The sequence below is a fragment of the Anopheles coluzzii genome, chromosome 2 (assembly GCF_943734685.1).
Source record: "Anopheles coluzzii chromosome 2, AcolN3, whole genome shotgun sequence".
In the NCBI taxonomy this organism is placed as follows: Eukaryota; Metazoa; Arthropoda; class Insecta; order Diptera; family Culicidae; genus Anopheles; species Anopheles coluzzii.
The window spans coordinates 104,428,911-104,447,278 of NC_064670.1; the positions used below are offsets into that span (position 1 = coordinate 104,428,911).

The following is an 18,368-nucleotide window of genomic DNA, read 5'->3' on the forward strand; positions in this document are numbered from 1 at the left end:
GGCTCAGCAATAGTACAGTGTTTGCCCACTAAATTTGTCTATATATCACCAATTTCGCACAGTTTACATTGAATTTGGTTTTTAAGACTGAATTCAAGAGGTTCAATATTTGCCTTTAATGGACCTTTTTATGTCTGTAAGTTAACAAAATTGATCAACAGGGGATTTCAATATATCAGCCAGCTATTTTATATGGAGTTTGACAGTTAGCGGCTGAAATCATGTCAACACTCACGCACAAAAAAAGTAGCGTAAGATTTTCAGCCTAGATTATTTCAGCCTGAAACATTTGTAATCAAACGCCTATGCATTGCTGGCGCGAATCAAAGGTTAGCTCAAAGGGGGACTCTATTTTTTGCTAAAGGATAAATATTGTGCCAAGAAAGGTAAAAAATTGTTTGGAACTTTGTTTTTTAGTTTAGCGAAAAATATAATAAGTTTAATAAAAGTACCTTAACTCATTTTAAACAATAACTCATTTCAAAAGTATTGTAACAGCTCAAACAGAAAAAAAAAGAAAACAACAAACTGCATCCTTGATTGTACACTGTAAAATGGCTGAAATCCAATATGGCGGACCGTAACTATCACACGGATACAACCCGAAATATTGTTCCACTGATAGACTGAAAATCGGGCCGGTCTGGTGGTACAGTCGTCAACTCGTACAACGTAACAACATGCCCGTCATGGGTTCATGTCCCGAATAGACCGTGCTCCCATACGTAGGACTGACTATCCTGCTATGGTAACAAAAAGTCACTGAAAGCCAACCCAAGCTCCCGACCACGCTGGTTTTCGGTGGTCTTTTCGGGGATAATTCGTTAACGAATTATCCCCGAAAAGACCAGCGAAATACAGATCATTTTCGGGGATAGTGAACACACGTGAAGGATGAACCCATGCAAAAAATAGTTAAAAATAGAAATGAACATTCGGATTCATTCCCTTCCCTCATATTCCAATTCATGCTCATGCTTCATCCTTGATGCTACCAACCACATCGCTAATTCTACTTCGAATCACTTTGCCAGTTGCGCCACCATATTATTATTCATGATCGTGCTATTTGCTTGTTTTGTTGTATGAAGGTGTGCTGATACGAAATGAATTAAAAGAAATAAATAAAACAATAAAAATAATAGATTGACTATTAAACACGCATTTCTAACAATGAGTAAAGGGGTCTGAAGTTACTGGAGCTGCATGTTTTAAAAAGAAATCAAAACTTTAAATCATCAATGAAAACAATAAAAATGGAATTGAACTCATGTCGACCATGGTGCAAACATTACACCATTACCATTTGACCACTACTAGTTCATGAACACGAATCGTTATCTATCAGTTTTAAACCCTTCAAATATAGCACAATGAACAAAGAGATGTGTAAAAGTTCATCGATGCGTGTGAGAGAGTAGAGCTGATGAATAGAAAGAGATGGCATGAGTTTATGTTCATTATCCCCGAAAAATTTCGCTTGGGCACGAACTGGTTGATTTTCATTTATCAATTTTGAATTTGGTTAAGTTCGTCGAACGCGCAAATTGTCACAATCGTCCGGTGTGAAAGAGCTCTTAGACATTATTTATATGGTGTTTGGGCCGATTTTAGGACAATTTATTCCCCAAAGCTCGTACCATTTGACAAACATTTATAAAAACGAAGCAAATATGAGTTCTTTTAGAGGCAAAATTCGACATATTATGATAAAATATGGTGTTTTGGGGAAAAAATAGGGAACTAAGAGACACATTTTATCCTCAATGACTGTAAAACAACGAGTTCCTGGGTCAAAAAAGTTGCAGAGGCATTTAATTCCGTGAAAGAGTCGGTTGAATAATGTTTAAATTGAACAAAAAGTATTTGAAATGAAGAGTTCATCAAAACCAAAAATACATCATCCTTCCCTTCTCATCGACTGCATTTTAGCTCCACCCTGCTCCACTCGTATGCTGCAAGCAACAATGGAGGCAAATGTTTTAATTAATTCCTATCTAATGTGTGTTTGCAGAATGTTTTGAGCACCGAACAAAAGCCACCGTACACTAACAAAACAACAAAACAACTTGCGCTCACTTTGCTTGCGAGCCTTTCCTCCCCCGCATCTCAGCGAACCATTGCATTGTTGCGAAGTTTTGCCGCAGATCGAACCTATCGGAACGGAAGGAAAGTAACACAAAAAACACTCTTCTCCCGCAAACAGCTGCATTCCCGTTGCACCACCCGTTGATGGATGGACGGGAGGGTGATGTGTTAAAATCGAAGTAAATTGGCCGCAACTTTCCCCCTCGATCGGTTCACCAATCCATCCTTCGCTTACCTGCCGCCACCGGTGTTCCGCTCCGATTCAGTCTCACATGTTTAGTTGTGTATGCGTGTTTGTTGTTTGTTGTATACCCAGCCACTTGTCCGATTGGTTTTTTTTCTTCTGCCTCCACTCTGTTGCAGCGGATGTGCATCCTCTCGGCAAGCACACACACACACATACACACACTCGGCACCGCCGCCGCATGCCTACTCTTCCGGCCAGCCGAGATCCTCGCCGACGAGCTCGTAGAATTTTTGATTGTGTTCCACGAAGAACTTACGCAACTTCGATATCACAACCGGATCGACGCGCGGGTGCTTCCGGCCCTTCGTCTCCCGCAGACACTTGTCGCCCGTCTCGTTCCGCAGGCAGTAGAAGCCTTTCGTTTCGTTGAAGTAAAAGTTATTGCTACCGATCCGTGGCTCGATGCCTGTTGGAAAAGAGATTGAGAAAAGCAGTTAGTAGAAAAATAGAGGGGGGAAAACCGCTACACAACTTGCACCATGGAATGCAACACCGTTACTACTACCGCACAATGTATGGACTTTGTTACACACATACACACTCGAACACACACGCGCAACCAAACTGAATGTTTCAAGTATGATCAACAACAAAATACGCAAGGGTGAAAATTAAGCACAAATTTCACTGGAAAACTCTGTCTCTCTCGCTCTTTCTCTCTGCCCAGCCCCCCAGGGAAAGTAGGTTAAAAGCAGTTTCCTGGGAAGGCGTGTTGTTTGCCGCTTCCGAAAACTTTCATAAACACTCGACAATGTTTCAAAAACGCTCCTCACATGCTGGGTGCTCTTTTTAGAGGTGGAATGGAAAAATAATAATATGAGAGCTTTCCAAATGCTGGTTTTATATGAAAAAGGGACTCACACACACACTCTCTCATGCTCTCTTTATACCCAAAGAACCATATTTAATTCGATCAGTGTCCTGTTTTTAACCATCGGCTCATTAAAATAACGGACAAATATTTCAATAATAATTGGTGCACTTTCTTTTCTGCAAAAGACACTCCTGTACTACCTCCTATACTGCTGTGCTGGGAAAGCAGAATGAACGTCAATTAGTACAGCGATGGTTGCTGCGAAGGAAGGAACCGCGCTGCTCTCAACGCTGCTTTCCTATCTGTGAGCCGTTTGAAGTGGGCGGCCTCTTGCCCAGCGCCAACAAGAAGCGACAGCGATTTCTGTCACAATTATTCCTTTTCCGAAGTGTGTTGCTCCGCTCGCTTTTTGGGCTGGGGATGAACTAGCGTCGCTTTTTTTCACTCCCAATTTGACCCGTATGACGTACGCTTTCTGGGCGTCAGTTTTGGAAACTTGTTGACCCACTTGCGAGTGCGAGCGGAGTTGGGAACTTTTTTTGGTGCCATCAAAAGCGTACGTTGGGAAAGCCCATCAAATCACCTTTTTCCGTAATGTGATAAGTTTCATTATTCAACTCGATTACCCATTGTGCAGTGTGCCTCTCCCTTTAAGCACTCTCTCTCTCTCTCTCTCTCTTGCGTTGGTGCCCACGCGTGCTGTCGGCAGCCGGACACGGTACGTATCGAATTATTAATCGGATCGGGAAACGATTCGTTGCACTATCGACGGGCTAGCATCTGTTAATTATCCTTCAACTCGTTATAAAAATATATCACCCACCCGGATCGCCCATAATGCCCACACATACACACACACACACTCTTAGTCGGCTCGTAATGCTCTTTGGGTGGAAAATCAATAACAGTGAAATGTCAAGCGCGTAGGCCGGTGTAGGCTGTGTTGAAGCTTCCAGGGCTGCCCAGATAACCGAGGCTAATGCGCTCCGAAATAAATCAAAACTCCCTCGAGTGTGCTTCGATCGGCTCCACGGAGCTTTACAATCACTTATTGTGCGTCCCTAATCTCTGTCCCAGCTTTACACAGCGAGCTGCCGGGAAGATGTGGTGAGCTAGTGAATGCAATTGAAATTGATTACAGGGGAAAAAGGTGCTATTTTGAAAACATTTGTGCTGGCCAATAATGCCTTACACCATCTACACCACAACCACTGTGCTTTTGATTGTGTTTGGGGACGTATTTATCTTTCCCACATCCAATCGAAAACCTCGAAAAACCTCACGCCGCACGCCAAGCACACATGTCTCCTGTGCCGACATGCCGGCAGAATAAATGCAATTTCAAATGAGCATCAGCGCGGTCGGAGCGAAAAGTTTTCTAATTACTGAAGATGGCAGGTCTGTTTGGCATGTGTCTGGGGTTTCCTTTTACACTGTCACAGCTTCCTGGCTTTTCGTTTCCCGGCAGCAGAAAAAGACAAACATCCATCCAACATTACATCCGTGCGGGGGCCACACCGCCGAACGTTCGTATTCGTAACGTAACGTTCGTAACGTTCGTGCCTGCGTGCAAGTGAAGCAAACGAAGGGTGATTGTTTTCGTTCATATTGGTTGAGGTTGAAATTGAAAAGCCGCTCGCATGCTCTTTCAGTCGTTTCGGAACGCAGTACGACGCAGGAGTTGCGTCCTGGCTGGTAGTTTCTTCTCATTTTGCTTCGGCTTTTTAATAAACGAGATCAGCAAAAACAGGAAGCAAAGCAACATAATTTCCCCGTATAACTATGGTGGCGTTGTTTACTCTTGTCTTGGCACTCTTTTGTTCCTGCTCCTTCTCCTGTTTCTAAAGGCTGTATATGAACCTCCATAATAGGCACAAGTATAAGCGCGCACCACATAGTAGCATGGTGTGTGAGTGTATTTCTTTTTTTTGTGTGGAAACCAATTTTAAATGACTGATGCTTCCGATACGCCATCGACAGCAAATGATTGATTGCTCATCGGTTCCGTTGGGCGTTCAATGCAACCATCTAGCAGCGGGACTGCCGGCAAATAATCCACCTGCCACCGGGCGCCTCTGGCCGTGGCGACGCGAGGTTAATTAAAAGATGATTACAATTCCGATCCGAATGGATTAGACGGAGCACGCTGCAAATGAACTTCAATTGCACTTGAAAGAGCACGCGAGAGTCTTGCGTGGATGTGGATTTTATAGTAGCATTTGATGAGTTTCATATAACAAGAGGCGCACTACACTGTGTGCGTTAGTGTCTGGGAATCATAGGCAACGGGTGGGTGTAATAACTAACTTCACCGTACACGAAGCAAAAACGTTACGCCTTCCATTGATGTGTTCGCTGCTGTTACTTGACGAAGGGTCAATATTAGCTCTGTTGCCTCCATCAGGCTCGAATTGCGTCATGGGCAAATAATTACCGGCGCCTTGGGTATTTCTAGTGTTTTCAATGTCATTTATGCATTGCTTAGCGGTGGAAGCAATCATAAGGCGCATTTAGAGATATTGTCTGTGGTAGTTAAAAGCCAGAATCATCATTCAGGGTCGGGTAAGTTTGATGGATATCAACTGCAAGTTCTTAAAAGAGTTACAATTCCTGCAACTTTTGAAATATATGTATCAGAAAAACTCAAATCTTGAACTAAAAGTTGAATAAAAGAAGAGATCATAGTAGTAAGCTGGAAATGAGAAACATTAACCTTATATCTTATTCTTCTATTTCTTCTTTTGCACAACAACCGTTGTCGATCAAGGACTGTTATCTCAACCACTAGTGGGCTTGAATTTCAGTGACTTTCGGTTGAATCCAAGACGGTCATGATGTTAAGTCGTACGAGTTAACGATTGTACCTGTACTGATATCTATGTCTTATATTGTGGTAAGTTGAAGATATCAATATCAGATCAGGTATATAATAAGTAGGTAATATCAGGTCAAGAATGGAGGTGAACGACTAGAAAACGAGATTCATCAAATTGTTACTGAAGTGTGGGATAGCGAATCAATGCCTTGTGATTGGAATCTCGGCATCATCTACCCCATATACAAGAAGGGAGACAGGTTGGACTGTAACAACTACAGGGGTATTACGGTGTTGAATACCGCCTATAAAATATTCTCCCTGATCCTTCAGGATCGTCTTGTTCCGCACGTCGAAGAGATGGTTGGATACTATCAAAGAGGATTCCGAAACGGAAAATCAACCACTGATCTTCACCATGCGGCAGATCTTGGAGAAGATGGCTGAATACAGACACGACACATATCATCTCTTCATTGACTTCAAAGCGGCATATGATAGCATAGCCAGGGTAAAACTGTACGACGCTATGAGCTCATTTGGAGTCCCGGCCAAACTGATAAGGCTAGTAGGAATGACTATGACCAACGTCACTTGCCAGGTGAGGACTGATGGAAAACTCTCAGGACCTTTTGCTACCATCAAAGGAATGCGCCAGGGGGACGGGCTTGTTTGTTTCCTATTCAACTTGGCGCTAGAGAGGGCCATCCGTGACTCGAGGGTGGGGACTACGCGAACCATCTTCTGTAAGTCAACCCAGATCCTGGCATACGTTGATGATATCGGCATCATTGAAACATGGCTGTGGTCGAAGAAACTGCCAGAGGCAATACACCGTTCGAATTTTGAAGGTTAAAGTGTAATGTTCTCTGCTACTTTCTCCTGGATTAGAGCACAACATTGAAGAATTAGTAGCGCTGTTGAAATTTCCGTGAAAGCTCTCGGGGATTAGCTGTTAGTAAATTATTGGGTATTATTGAACTTTGAATTTATAAATGTTTCTGGTGTATAGACGGCACCATTGTTAGCTAAATACTGTCTGATATCGTAGTCTATGCCACACCAAATGCCAACTCTACTTCCAAGAATCGAAGAATTTCCAAGAAACAATAAAAACACAACCTTTAAAGAAAGCAAAACTCAACACAACACAAAAGCGGTCATCCAAGTTTTCAACCGAACCTAAAATTCCAAACAAACTCCAAAAAGCTTAATCTCTTAATGTATTCATTTGCCCGGCGGTGCCCCCATCAAACGGTGCAAATGGTTGCAATTAATCCCGCAAGCGAATAAAAACGCACAAACGGACACTCGCTCACCTTCTCTCACACACACATACACATAGCACTTACACAGCGATCCAAGAACGGGGGCGGCGGAAATCAACTTACCTAAAAAATCCTCTATTCGGCGCAGCTGCGAAACCGGATCGTCGATAAGCTGGTCACCGTTGACGACCAGTAATTGCTCGCGGGGGAACACTTCCAGCCACCGGTGCACGTGCACGTGATACTGCGAGATGGCTAGCGGTCGGTACGCCTCGTTGACCGTACCGTTCGGCAGAAGGGCCAGCTCCTCAAACGACCTGTCTCCCGGGGACCGCAACGAACACGGCGAGAACGCGTCCCGCGAAAGAAAGAAAGAAAGACACAAATATTCAAACAACAATCGAAGTGGAGGACGGAGTGTACAGATGGGCAGCGTAACAGGACGGGGCGGGATGATACCAGTTCGCATTAAAAGTTTACCATCGTTCAAAGTGACCATGGCACAGGGGCACCGAATGGCATGAGCCATTCGGATGAAGCATCCGCAAGACGCAGCTTACAAGCAACAGACAAGAAAAAAGCATTCCCCTTTCCAAGGTCGCTCGCTCGGTGGAAAAGTAAGTCGGTAACAAAAATTAAAACAAAATTACCAACAAATTAGACCCACGTGAGACCGATGATTAGTGACTTTTTCCGTTGGCGCTTACGTTTCTTTTTGGTGTAAAAGAAGAAGAAGAAGAAGAAAAAAAGCAGACAAATCGTTCCCGCATCTATCGTTTTTTCTTCCTTTTTTCTCGCCCGGTGAAGCAAAACGATTGGTTTCAAGCGAAAAATGGAAAAACACTTGCCCCGATGGTACACGTGCGTGTGGAGAATTCTTCTGCACGAGGCAAGAACTTCCAATACTCTTCTCCATTTGTAAATAATTTTCTTCCGAATTTCCGATTCTTTTGAAGTGGGCTGAGCGTATGTGCCGTGAGTGTTCGGTTGTTTATTTTATCAACAGCAGCAGCTTTCGGTATTTTTAAGCATTTTTCTCCCTAACATTATACCATTTCCTGCCGCCGGAGCCGGAGTGTATCGAAATACTTGCACACTTGCCACCAACCGGTGTTTTTGCATTCGGGGTAAAACTTTTCCCTCGCTTCCACCAGAAACGCGTTCGACACATTTCAATACTGCTCACCATCATCACCACCGCTGCCGCTGCTGCTGCTGCTGCTTAAAACCTCAGGTCGATTGGGCAAAAATTGTCAGATGCAGCGGGCTCTTCTGCTCAATCTGCTGGCGGGCGTTTTCTTACACCATGCTCCCACAAACGGAGAGGATAAGAAGGACGGCCGATTGCGTCGGTTCGCGTTTGCCGCTTCTCGGAAGTAATCCGAAGCTCAACACGCGAACACCACCTACCACTGCTGGTGCTTTTGTTCCCACTTCGTTTCCGTTCCATTCGCAGCAAACACTTGTTTATATGTTGCTTTGTACATATCTGTCAACTAACTTGCTTTTTTTTGTTGTTGCTTGCCTGGTTGCTTGAACTCACACCTACCGCTGGGCGGCAAGCCTTAGGCAAGGGGGGCAGGAAAAACCACAGCCCAGGGAAAGCTGCGAAGCTACAAACACGTCAACCGGTCCGTCCCAGCGGAACCAACAGCCGTCGCAGCCATTCCTGGTATGAGTGTGTGTGTGTGTTTTGTATTTTGCCTTATTGTACGGAATACAAGCTGGAAAGGAGTCGCCATGCGGAAGGCATTCGGAAATGGGAGGAAAGAAGACTGGTATTGCTCTGTGTTGTCACCACAACAGGTTACAAATGTGTGTCGTGGGCCGATGAAATTCCCCAACCGGAGGATGGAGCTGCGGCTTGCGGTGTATTGGAAATGGGTTAAAAAAAGTTTAAGTGAAAAGTAGATTTAGGATGGTTGAGGAGTGTGTAGGCAGGCGAAGGTAGGTTTGATTTGGGATGCACCAGAGAGGGGGGGGGCAGCAGTATGTGTATTAGGTAAGAGCCGCTTTTAATTCACTTCCCCATTAAAACAACATACTTTTACCAACCGATAAAGTATTCATCAAAATCTGGTCTCATGGTTCGGCTCATTAAAAATTGATTCTTTCCCTGTGTTTCCGCCGCTTCTTTTGGCAGTTTCTTTTTCGTTCGTCTTCCGGCGCGCGGTTTAAATTCGTTTACACCCACCGCACCGTACACTTACCTCGACAGAGGCGAAGTTGACGAGAGGCTCTGCTGCTGGGGTAGTGTTGCCGTTGCTGCGTGACTTCGAAGCTGTGTGTAATCGGATATTGCTCTCGTTACGGGTTCCCTTACAATTAGCAGCAGCTTGATGGACGCATTCATCGCTCGGACCCGCTCCGGAACCTGTTGGGGTGGGCGAGGGGAGGGAAAGGGAAGAGCAACAGATAATTAAGCACACGAGCGATCGTTAGCGGCACTGCCGCGGTGTGGTGACGGCGATGAAGAAAATTACGCTGAAATGTTGGAAACCACTGCTGCGAGAGGCTGGATGATGTGCTGTGCTTTGCTGAACTGTTCAGCTCGTTTAAAGTAGACATTTTGTTTCTTTGCATTATTAAATTCTTGAAGATGAAACATAATTCAACAATTAAATATTATAGATTCGTTCGAGAGACAATATCCAAAACGCCTAAATGTAGGCAATTTCTAAGCAATAATTAAGAGACAACATTTTTTAAAAAACGAGTTAATACTTAAATCAATTTAATTGTTATATAACCAACATATGAATAAAAGAGTCAATCGAAATTTCATTCTTAAAACCTATAAGATTAGTCAGTAGGCTTAAAAGCGCCTAAAAGTAGGCTATTTGTGAGCTTAAAGTACAAACACAATTTTTTAATGCATAAATAACGATTTTTTGGCAGGTTGAAGAATTTTTCGATGGAAATGAATAAAGTTTGAAATACATATCAATCATATTCGCTTTAAACTTACAATTTTAAAAATTACGTTTTAAAAATTTAAACTGACATCAAACGAAATCCAATTACTCCCAAATGATGGTTACTGAACTTGTGCATTGAACCATTTGAACCATCACAAAGAAAGCATACTGACAAAGCAGGTTCATTATCATCGACGTTCGTACTTTCATCCCCTTCTTTCAGCGACTTTAATTAAGCAGAACCAAAACAACGAAAACCCCGTTGTGCATCGTCTGCCAAACACTGGCTGACGTAGAAGTTGAACCCCCGTCGCCGTCATCCTGAGCAAGCAGATCACATCCACTCCGAAACCATCAAAGCTAAAACGCTTTCACGAGCGCTTACCCGAGCGCTGTCCATCACAGTGAACTTTCCCAGTGCTCCGTTTTCTCAGCCAACGCTCGCGCTGCCAGCGAAGCGATCGATCGCTTCAGTTCACCGGCAACGACCTAGGTCAAACGAATGTCCTTTGGCAAAGGGTCCCGTCGCAATCCTGCACACGTCGAAACCACGTTGGACAGGGTCAGGTGTGCAGTTCGCTTTCGTGTGGTTGTGTGTGTGTGTGTGATTGTAATCTTGCCTTCTCACGCTAAACCTTGTCACTTGAAATTGATTCATTTACTGCTACAGTCGCGGGCAGCCATTATTTAGCGTGCGGGCAGCATGGTTTTGAGGGCACGGTGCGCTTTTCGATGTCATCCCTCGGGTTGGCCTTGCCCGAGAGAACCACCCCACTGCACTCCACTCCACGCTTGCAGATCGGGGGGTTTGACTTTGTGGTGGATGAAAATTTCACTTTTGCAATACCATTTCGTTACATCGCTTCTGTGGCTGTGTGTTTTGTGTGTGTTTGTGTGCCACTGCTGGTGGTTTGCACTTGCTCCACACCTTCGAATGCCTCCCGATGCAGTTCGACAATCTTGTGCCAGTTCCCCGAAGGGGGGGGGGGGGGGGGCAGGACGAGAAAGAGCAAAAGAAAAAGTTAAGAACAAAGTAGCAGTTCGCTCCGATCCGACGCAAACAAGGTTACCGTGGGGTTTTTTTTAACAAAGTTGTTGCTTTTTCGAGGGCAAGTATTCTGCTCTCTGAGTGTGAATCTGTGTGTGTTTCTATCTATCGTTCGTTAGTTGTCATACTTTTCAGCTGACACAGTGTCCGGTCGCTCGAAGCGAAAGCGAACGCCCGCGAACACTCTCACGGCTCATTTAGGGGGCACACAGCTGCGAAATAATGTTATTTATGTTGTTTACTGCAAATTTGCGACAGCTCGTGATGTTCGTGTTTCTTTGCGCTTTTGGTTGCTTCATTCGTACCCATCCCGACGTGCAAGCAACACAAACTAGCGGCAAGTTTTACCCCGAGGTGAATCTGGGTGAAATAAATTATTTGTCTCTTTTTTTTTTGGTTTCGGTTTTTGGCTGCCAAAACCTGCTTTGTGCAGCACGGAGATGCGCGCGGAGCGCTAAAAATGAAAGAGCAGCTTACAACCGTTCAAACCAACAAATAAATATTAGCCGGATCGACCTTGCTCGGCCGCTTGCTCTAGCGTAGCGTAGGGCTTCACGCCGTGCCAAGGGACCGGCAAGGGAAGTGTTTGTTGCGCGCAATAAATATAAGTGGATAAATTTATTTTACCACCCAGCTCTTACATTGACAGTAGCAGCGCCCATACACACTAATCGGGTACTGTGTGCCTTTGTGTGTGTGTATGTGTGTTTGACCTTTTCGTTATCTATTGCTGACGCTTTCGAATGTATTGCCGCGTGCTACGCTGGCAATGCAAGCGATAGGAGAGCGACTTTACTTATTTATTTACTATGAATTAATACATTGTAAGTGGAGCAGAATCTTCTCTAACACGACGCCTGAAGTTATGCAATAAAAAGTGATAAAAACATGCAGCGTGTCAGCTATTTATACAAATTTATGTAGTAATTTCAACATGAAAGAAAAAAAACCTTCAATTCCATATCACACTTTTTGTCCATCATCTCAGCTGGTGTTAATCAACGCTTTTTCATGTTCTGCCCATGTTTCATCAGAGCTTTGCCCTTTAAAAGTATTTTCTTGCATACATTTAGGCGTTATCGCTGATGCTTTAGGGGTTTAGTTATGGTTTGAGCATTGAAACCAATTCCATCAAATAGTAACCCCAAATCCTCTATAAATTTCTTCTATCACCTTAGCTGATGTTAATCAACGCTCTTTTATATTTTGTCCATGTTTCATGAGAACTTTGCCCTCCATTACCGCCCATCTTGCATACATTTAGGCGTTAGCCCGGATCATGCTTTATAGCTGTAGCTATGGTTTGCGCATTAAAACCAATTCCAACCAAAACTTACCCCTAAAAACTTCTATTAGCGCGTTCCGTAGCGACAGAATAAATACCGTCTAATTATTTGCCATCGTTACAACTTTATCATCCTTTTGCTCCAAAATGGTGCACCTCGTTATCGATTCATCGCCTCACTGATGTGTCACTATCTGCCACTAGGGTTGCACTGGCACTATCTCTACAAAAACAAACACACGCACAGCGAAGCACCTAACGCTACCGATCACCGTGGTGGCGGTGGATGAAAATGGAAATGCAAACAGATGCTTCATTAAATTCATGACAGTTTGCGTTCGTCTGATGAGCATCACACGATGGTGCCGGTATGCCGGAGCACACGATGCCACGATGATATAATTATTCTTACGCCCTTCTCTCTCCCCCTATCTGCCATACATTCGTCGCCCTCAAAACGGTGGAGCTTTTTTGTCCCCAGTTGCATTAAAATTATGAAAATTTACCACACCAACCAACACCACGACGCGCGCACGAGTGTGTTTGCGTGTTTGGGGTGGCAAGGGGGTTAACCCAAAGCACAGATACACACACACACACACACATCCAGCCGCAGCTCTCAGGGTCATGGAGACGGTGATGACAGGCACGCACGCACGCACACACTTACCTCGGGTGTCACGAAATAGCTGGGGCTCTTCTCGATCGTTATCTGGCCACGGAAGGAGTGTGGCATCTTCTTCCGGTACCACTCGAGCCCCCTCAGGTAGTTTTCGTCGCGATCGAAAAAATGCACCTCGCCGGCGGCCTTCTGTATCCTTGGATGCAAGTACAGCATCTCGAGCAGGGCGCGTGTGCCACACTTTCTCACTCCGATTATTAAACACTGGGAAACGAAAGCCAAGAAGAAAGGAAAAAAAGGAGAGCAAGCAGTGAAGGATTCTTAGGCAAAGAAATGAATATAAATAAGCAGAGGAAGGAAGGCTCGAGCCGACTTACTTGTGGTAACCTACGGCTAGTTTTGGGAAAGTGTATTCGGTTCGGAAACACGACGGGTTGATTGATCACCGGTGGATTGGGTATGTGATTTGTTAGGATGGAAATTTTGTTCTCCGAAATTGCAGTTGCCGCCTGTGAAGAAGCGAACGCGAAGCGGGTCATTAATATGCATTGGATGAATATTTATTAATCGCCCACCCTCGTACCTGTATGCTGTACACCGCACTGTCGTACAGGATGTGAAACGTGAGAAAGAGCGACAGCAGCATCACCGAGAGAAAGAGCGCTGCCAGCTTAGGCCTCGATACGCCTACCACGAGGACGCAGTCGGAGTGTGAAGAATCTGGCCCGAAGGGCCTCATAGCCGCTTTGGGTAACCATCTAGGAAAGAAAGGGAGAGAGAGAGAGAGAACATACAGTTAAATTAATATGACACAACTTTTTGAAAACATTTCCACCGTCCCATTAGCATTGATATTGACATGCGAAGTTGGGGTTTGAGATTGAATGACTGTCCTCAGTACAACCCAAACTTATTTTAAACCATCCCTCACAACTTTCAGCACAAATAAAAAGGCAACAGCATTTCTCTGGTAGTCAATTACATTGTGAAACATAGCGAAACCATTGCCCAAACAGTCTTTGAGGGTGCTCGCGCTTATGCAAACAGTCACAGAGAGTAAGATGATGGCAGCAGCAGCAGCAGTATTAAAAGCTTTCGGAGAAATTAAATTTCGAAAACTTCGATCGAAACGCAACGAAAGGATGCGATGGTGGTGTGCGTTGGTTTTATCACATCAATTAAAAAGAAAAGCCCCCGTTGGTACGAGAACAAATATTGGCGCTGGAGATTCTTGGTGCGCACTCGACGTGATTGATTTACTGGAAGAGTAAAAAGGACAAATAAAATCTGTTTTAAAAATATTACCACAACACGAACATGGAGAATTGAGAAATTTAGGCTAAAAAGTAATAACTTTGTGTCGCTATTTAAAGGCTCCCAAGCATCAAAGTACATAAATAATTATGCATAAACCGAAAAAGATATACGCTCTGTCGTACTTCTTCCACGAATTTACAGCCAATTATCTGTACAAACAACTGCCCCAAAGTAAGTTGCTTCGAGGTCTGGCCGCATCCTTACACATCAACGGTGTTGATCCCTTTCTTTCCTTCCCTATTCCGAGAAAGTGACGAACGATTCGCTTATCTCGTTCGGCCTTATTACCAGTTTGCGCACGGAAAACGATTTGCCGCTCTGCGACAAGCACACGGCCGCGGTGAAACCCCTTTAGAGCAAACGCACAACAAAAAACAACAGCAAAAAAGACGCGAACTGGCCATGAAATTTATCTAGCCGAAACATTGTCTTTAATTGGCGGAGGCCTTTTTTGAACGCGCCACAACCACCACCACTGCCACCACCAGTAACCACAAAACGGAGGTAAAGTTTGCAGTCGTGGGAGCCGTGGGTGCAACAATTCGTGACCGGAAGGACCGGCACCATAAAATCGCTTCACCCCGGCGCGCATTAGCGTTTATGAGCGATCTGACCCCGCGTGGTGCGGCCGAAATCAAAGGGGGGGGGGGGGGGGTTGGAGGGTTGGTGATAAAATAATTATTTCGAAAATAAATTTATTCATAAGCATAAACGCTCTCAGCCCGTTGCGCTGTTTGTTACGCTAGGGGACGTCTGGCACAAGATCCGCCGATCGTTTAGCGTTCTTCAGTGGGAGGCCAAATATAGTTCGGAAACTTTTATTTTATGATCACGGTGCGTCGAAGAAAACAAAGAAAAACACGGCTCTATCAGACAAGACTTCAAATGCCACGACCGGCGACGTCTATTAGAGCAAGCTCAAAGCGAATGGCACAGTGTTACACCATTAAAGTCACCTGGCTACGCTTTAAAAATAGGTTCCAATAAAAACCACACAAACACACGCAGCAAAAACAAAAAAAAAACAAAGGGCATCTGAAAAAAGAGGCAAACAACAAAGAAACATAGAAAAAACATTCCACCGATTCTGCCGCTTTCTTGGACAAATCAAAACTCGCAAATCATAACATGCAGTATCGATCAATTCGGAGAAGCGAAAAAGCCCCCTTAATTTGATTTACGAGAAACCAAATCGAGCACACACACACGCACACATACACACATACGGTCCTGGACGCTTTCGGTCTTTCACGACCGGACGGATTTTATGTTCGTCTGACTGTTTGTTGCCTTCGCCGTGTTTTTTTTGTGGTCAATTTTTGTTTCACGCGGGCAGCAGAAGAATCCACCCAAATCGCAACCTGTTGAAAGTAACATGTGTGTGTGTGTGTTTTGAGTGAGCACTAAACGACGTACCGATAGGGGAACATAACGCAAGGGGGGGGGGGGGGGGGGGTTGAGGAAGAAAAACCTTGTCAAATGTACACGGCTCTACGTAAAAGTCATATTTTCGGTGGAAGTTTGTAGCTTCCCTTTCCCCGTCGGATGTTTGATGAAAATGTACGATTCACCGGAGAGTGTGGAATGCATTCCGTTTCGTTCCGTTTGTTTTACAAGAGCACAGCCTTTGCTAGCGATATCGGCGGGTAGGTAGGTTTGCAGCAATGTCTGGGGAATTTCGAAGCTTTTCTCCCGTACCATACCGTTATCATATTGTCAATAAAATCACGATTAATATATTGCTTGTCGTGAGCTAAAAGGTCATTTGTTTCACATTCAAACTCCCCCACAATTGTCAAATTGTGGCTCACATGTGTGTTGTGCTGCTGGGGGAATTGCAGCCCACCCCCAGATTCCAGCGAAACTCCAATTGATACCGTCCAGAGAATCACTTTTCATCATTTACGTCGACCGTGCCGCCGGGAACCTTAATCCTCGATAATGTGATAAGTATTAGCCATCCACTGTCAGGTCGATGCTAGCCGGAATTCAATTTCGGCATGCCACCAAGCCAGCCGTACCCACCATTTTTCAAGCAAATGCCATCATCAAAATCCCCGGAAAAGGACACACAGTTGGGCAGTGTGCTTCATTGCTGCATGACAATTCCCGAGAAATTTGGAAAGCACCTTTTGAAGATACGAAAGCCATCAAACACACAAACACAAAAGCACCCTCATTATCACTGTGTGCGGGGGGGAGGGGGGCGGTTTGAGGTTCATTGTTTCCCTGGGTTCGAATTCCGAAACCCTGCAAAATGGTTTGGAGATCGAGATTGGGACGGGTTTCAGGCATCCTTTTTTCCATAACAAAAAGACCTCCAAAACGTTCCGGACACAATTCAAAGAAAGACAAACGTATCAAAATAATATCGATCAATAACTAATTCATTACGTATTTACGAAACCTAGGCTTCAGCTGCTGCTGCTGCTGGGCGAGTGGTTTTTCTCCGGCCCGAAGCCAGTAGACGGCGGCATATATCGATGTGATGGAGGTTTGGGGGAAGGTTTTTGCTGGGATTTCGTTCGCACGAAATGCCGGAACACACACACACACACGCGCGTACACAATGGAAATGGGGATTTTATGGAACTAATTCCAATTCGAACGACCCTCGAGACAGAAAGCAAGGAAGCGTATCGTAGCGCATGACGATCATCTATAATTTAATTATCAGCTCAGCGTTTGATTGAGGGCGAAAGTGGAGCCCTTGCACCTTACGTCTCCGGTGGCGTCATCCGTCCGCAGACGCACTTAATGAAGGTCAATCAAATGATACGGCTTCCAACGCCCCCGCATAAATGCGGCTGGTAGCGAACGAACCAATCATCCAGGTGGCAAGCCCGTATCGAAAATCTTGCCCAATGGAGCTTTTCTAGTACGCTGCAAAGCAGGGGCCATTTAACTGGCGAGCTGCTAGCGGTGTTACGGAGATCGTTACTATGTGCAAAGCAAGAGCAAAAAAGCCTTTGCACCCACACTCAATTTATGTGCTTCCGCTCTGGCCAGAGGTTCCAGGGTTACTTAATGGGCGTTTTACATCGCTCGTAAACTCGTTACGCCCGGAAGTCAGTTTACAGCCTCGGAAGAGAGATTGCTTGCGTTGCTTTTCACCGGGCGAGCGGTGAGACGCGCCAGGAGCCAGGAGAGATAGGCAAGGAGGGCAAAGAAAGTAGCTGCTAATATGGCTTAAATCGAACGGAAGTGGGTGTCCCTTTCCGTACCGGCTGCTTGCATCGGAAGGGTGCGTGAAGTGAGTGGTGGGGGAAGGGGACACCACAACGGCTGGAATGCCGTACCGTCACGACACACTGCAACAATCACATGTCGCTGATTATTACTACATTCATATGCAAATAGGCAAAGTTGTTCCCGAGGACTGAGGACACCGCTTGATAGACTTGGAGCTAACGTGAAAGAGAAAGGGAGAGAGAGAGGGAGACAGAGGTAACCACAAACACACACTCCAACATCGGGAATTCGGGAAGGAAAAGAAGGGTAGGAATACGAAGAGGAGGAATATAATTACTATGGTCATTTAATGGCCTCACTACAGCAAAACATTGTTGCTGTTTTGTAGTACGCAATGTGCTACGAATTTAGCTCACCTTCTCTGGTTCCAGCAAAAAAAGGGCTGGAAGAAATTACTGGAATGACACAGGCGTAGGAAAGGCGTAGGGAAGACCAAGTGGGAGGAGAAAAAGGACTAATATCACACCACAAAAGCAAGGTTCATTGCAGTAGGTAAAGAGTTGTATCGTTGCGTCTGGCCACGGTTTCGTCCTCGGTCCTAGTTCCTAGGAAGTCACTTCAACAGGCTTCAGACGAGGAACTGCGTTTCTAAGGGCACGAAATCAATGCCAGCCCAAACCCTCCGGGACGATTAGGGAGTGATGGGGTAGGTTGTCCAGCAAAACCCCAAAGGTGGTGCATGAGTGCATGAATA

The 18,368-nt window shown here is 44.9% G+C and overlaps 1 protein-coding gene across 1 annotated transcript in view; it reads right to left on the bottom strand.

The window, feature by feature from the left end:
- Positions 1 to 1,756: 1,756 nt before the first annotated feature.
- The window catches only part of LOC120949004 (heparan sulfate glucosamine 3-O-sulfotransferase 5), a 42,452-nt gene continuing 25,840 nt past the window's right edge, over positions 1,757 to 18,368 (bottom strand). The window contains exons 3-8 of the mRNA XM_040365926.2: positions 13,689 to 13,863; positions 13,483 to 13,614; positions 13,154 to 13,369; positions 9,443 to 9,606; positions 7,356 to 7,549; positions 1,757 to 2,741 (exon numbers count right to left, since the gene is read on the bottom strand). Coding sequence (XP_040221860.1) covers positions 2,518 to 2,741; positions 7,356 to 7,549; positions 9,443 to 9,606; positions 13,154 to 13,369; positions 13,483 to 13,614; positions 13,689 to 13,863 — 1,105 coding nt within the window. The 3' untranslated portion in view covers positions 1,757 to 2,517. The remainder of the gene's footprint in view (positions 2,742 to 7,355; positions 7,550 to 9,442; positions 9,607 to 13,153; positions 13,370 to 13,482; positions 13,615 to 13,688; positions 13,864 to 18,368) is intronic.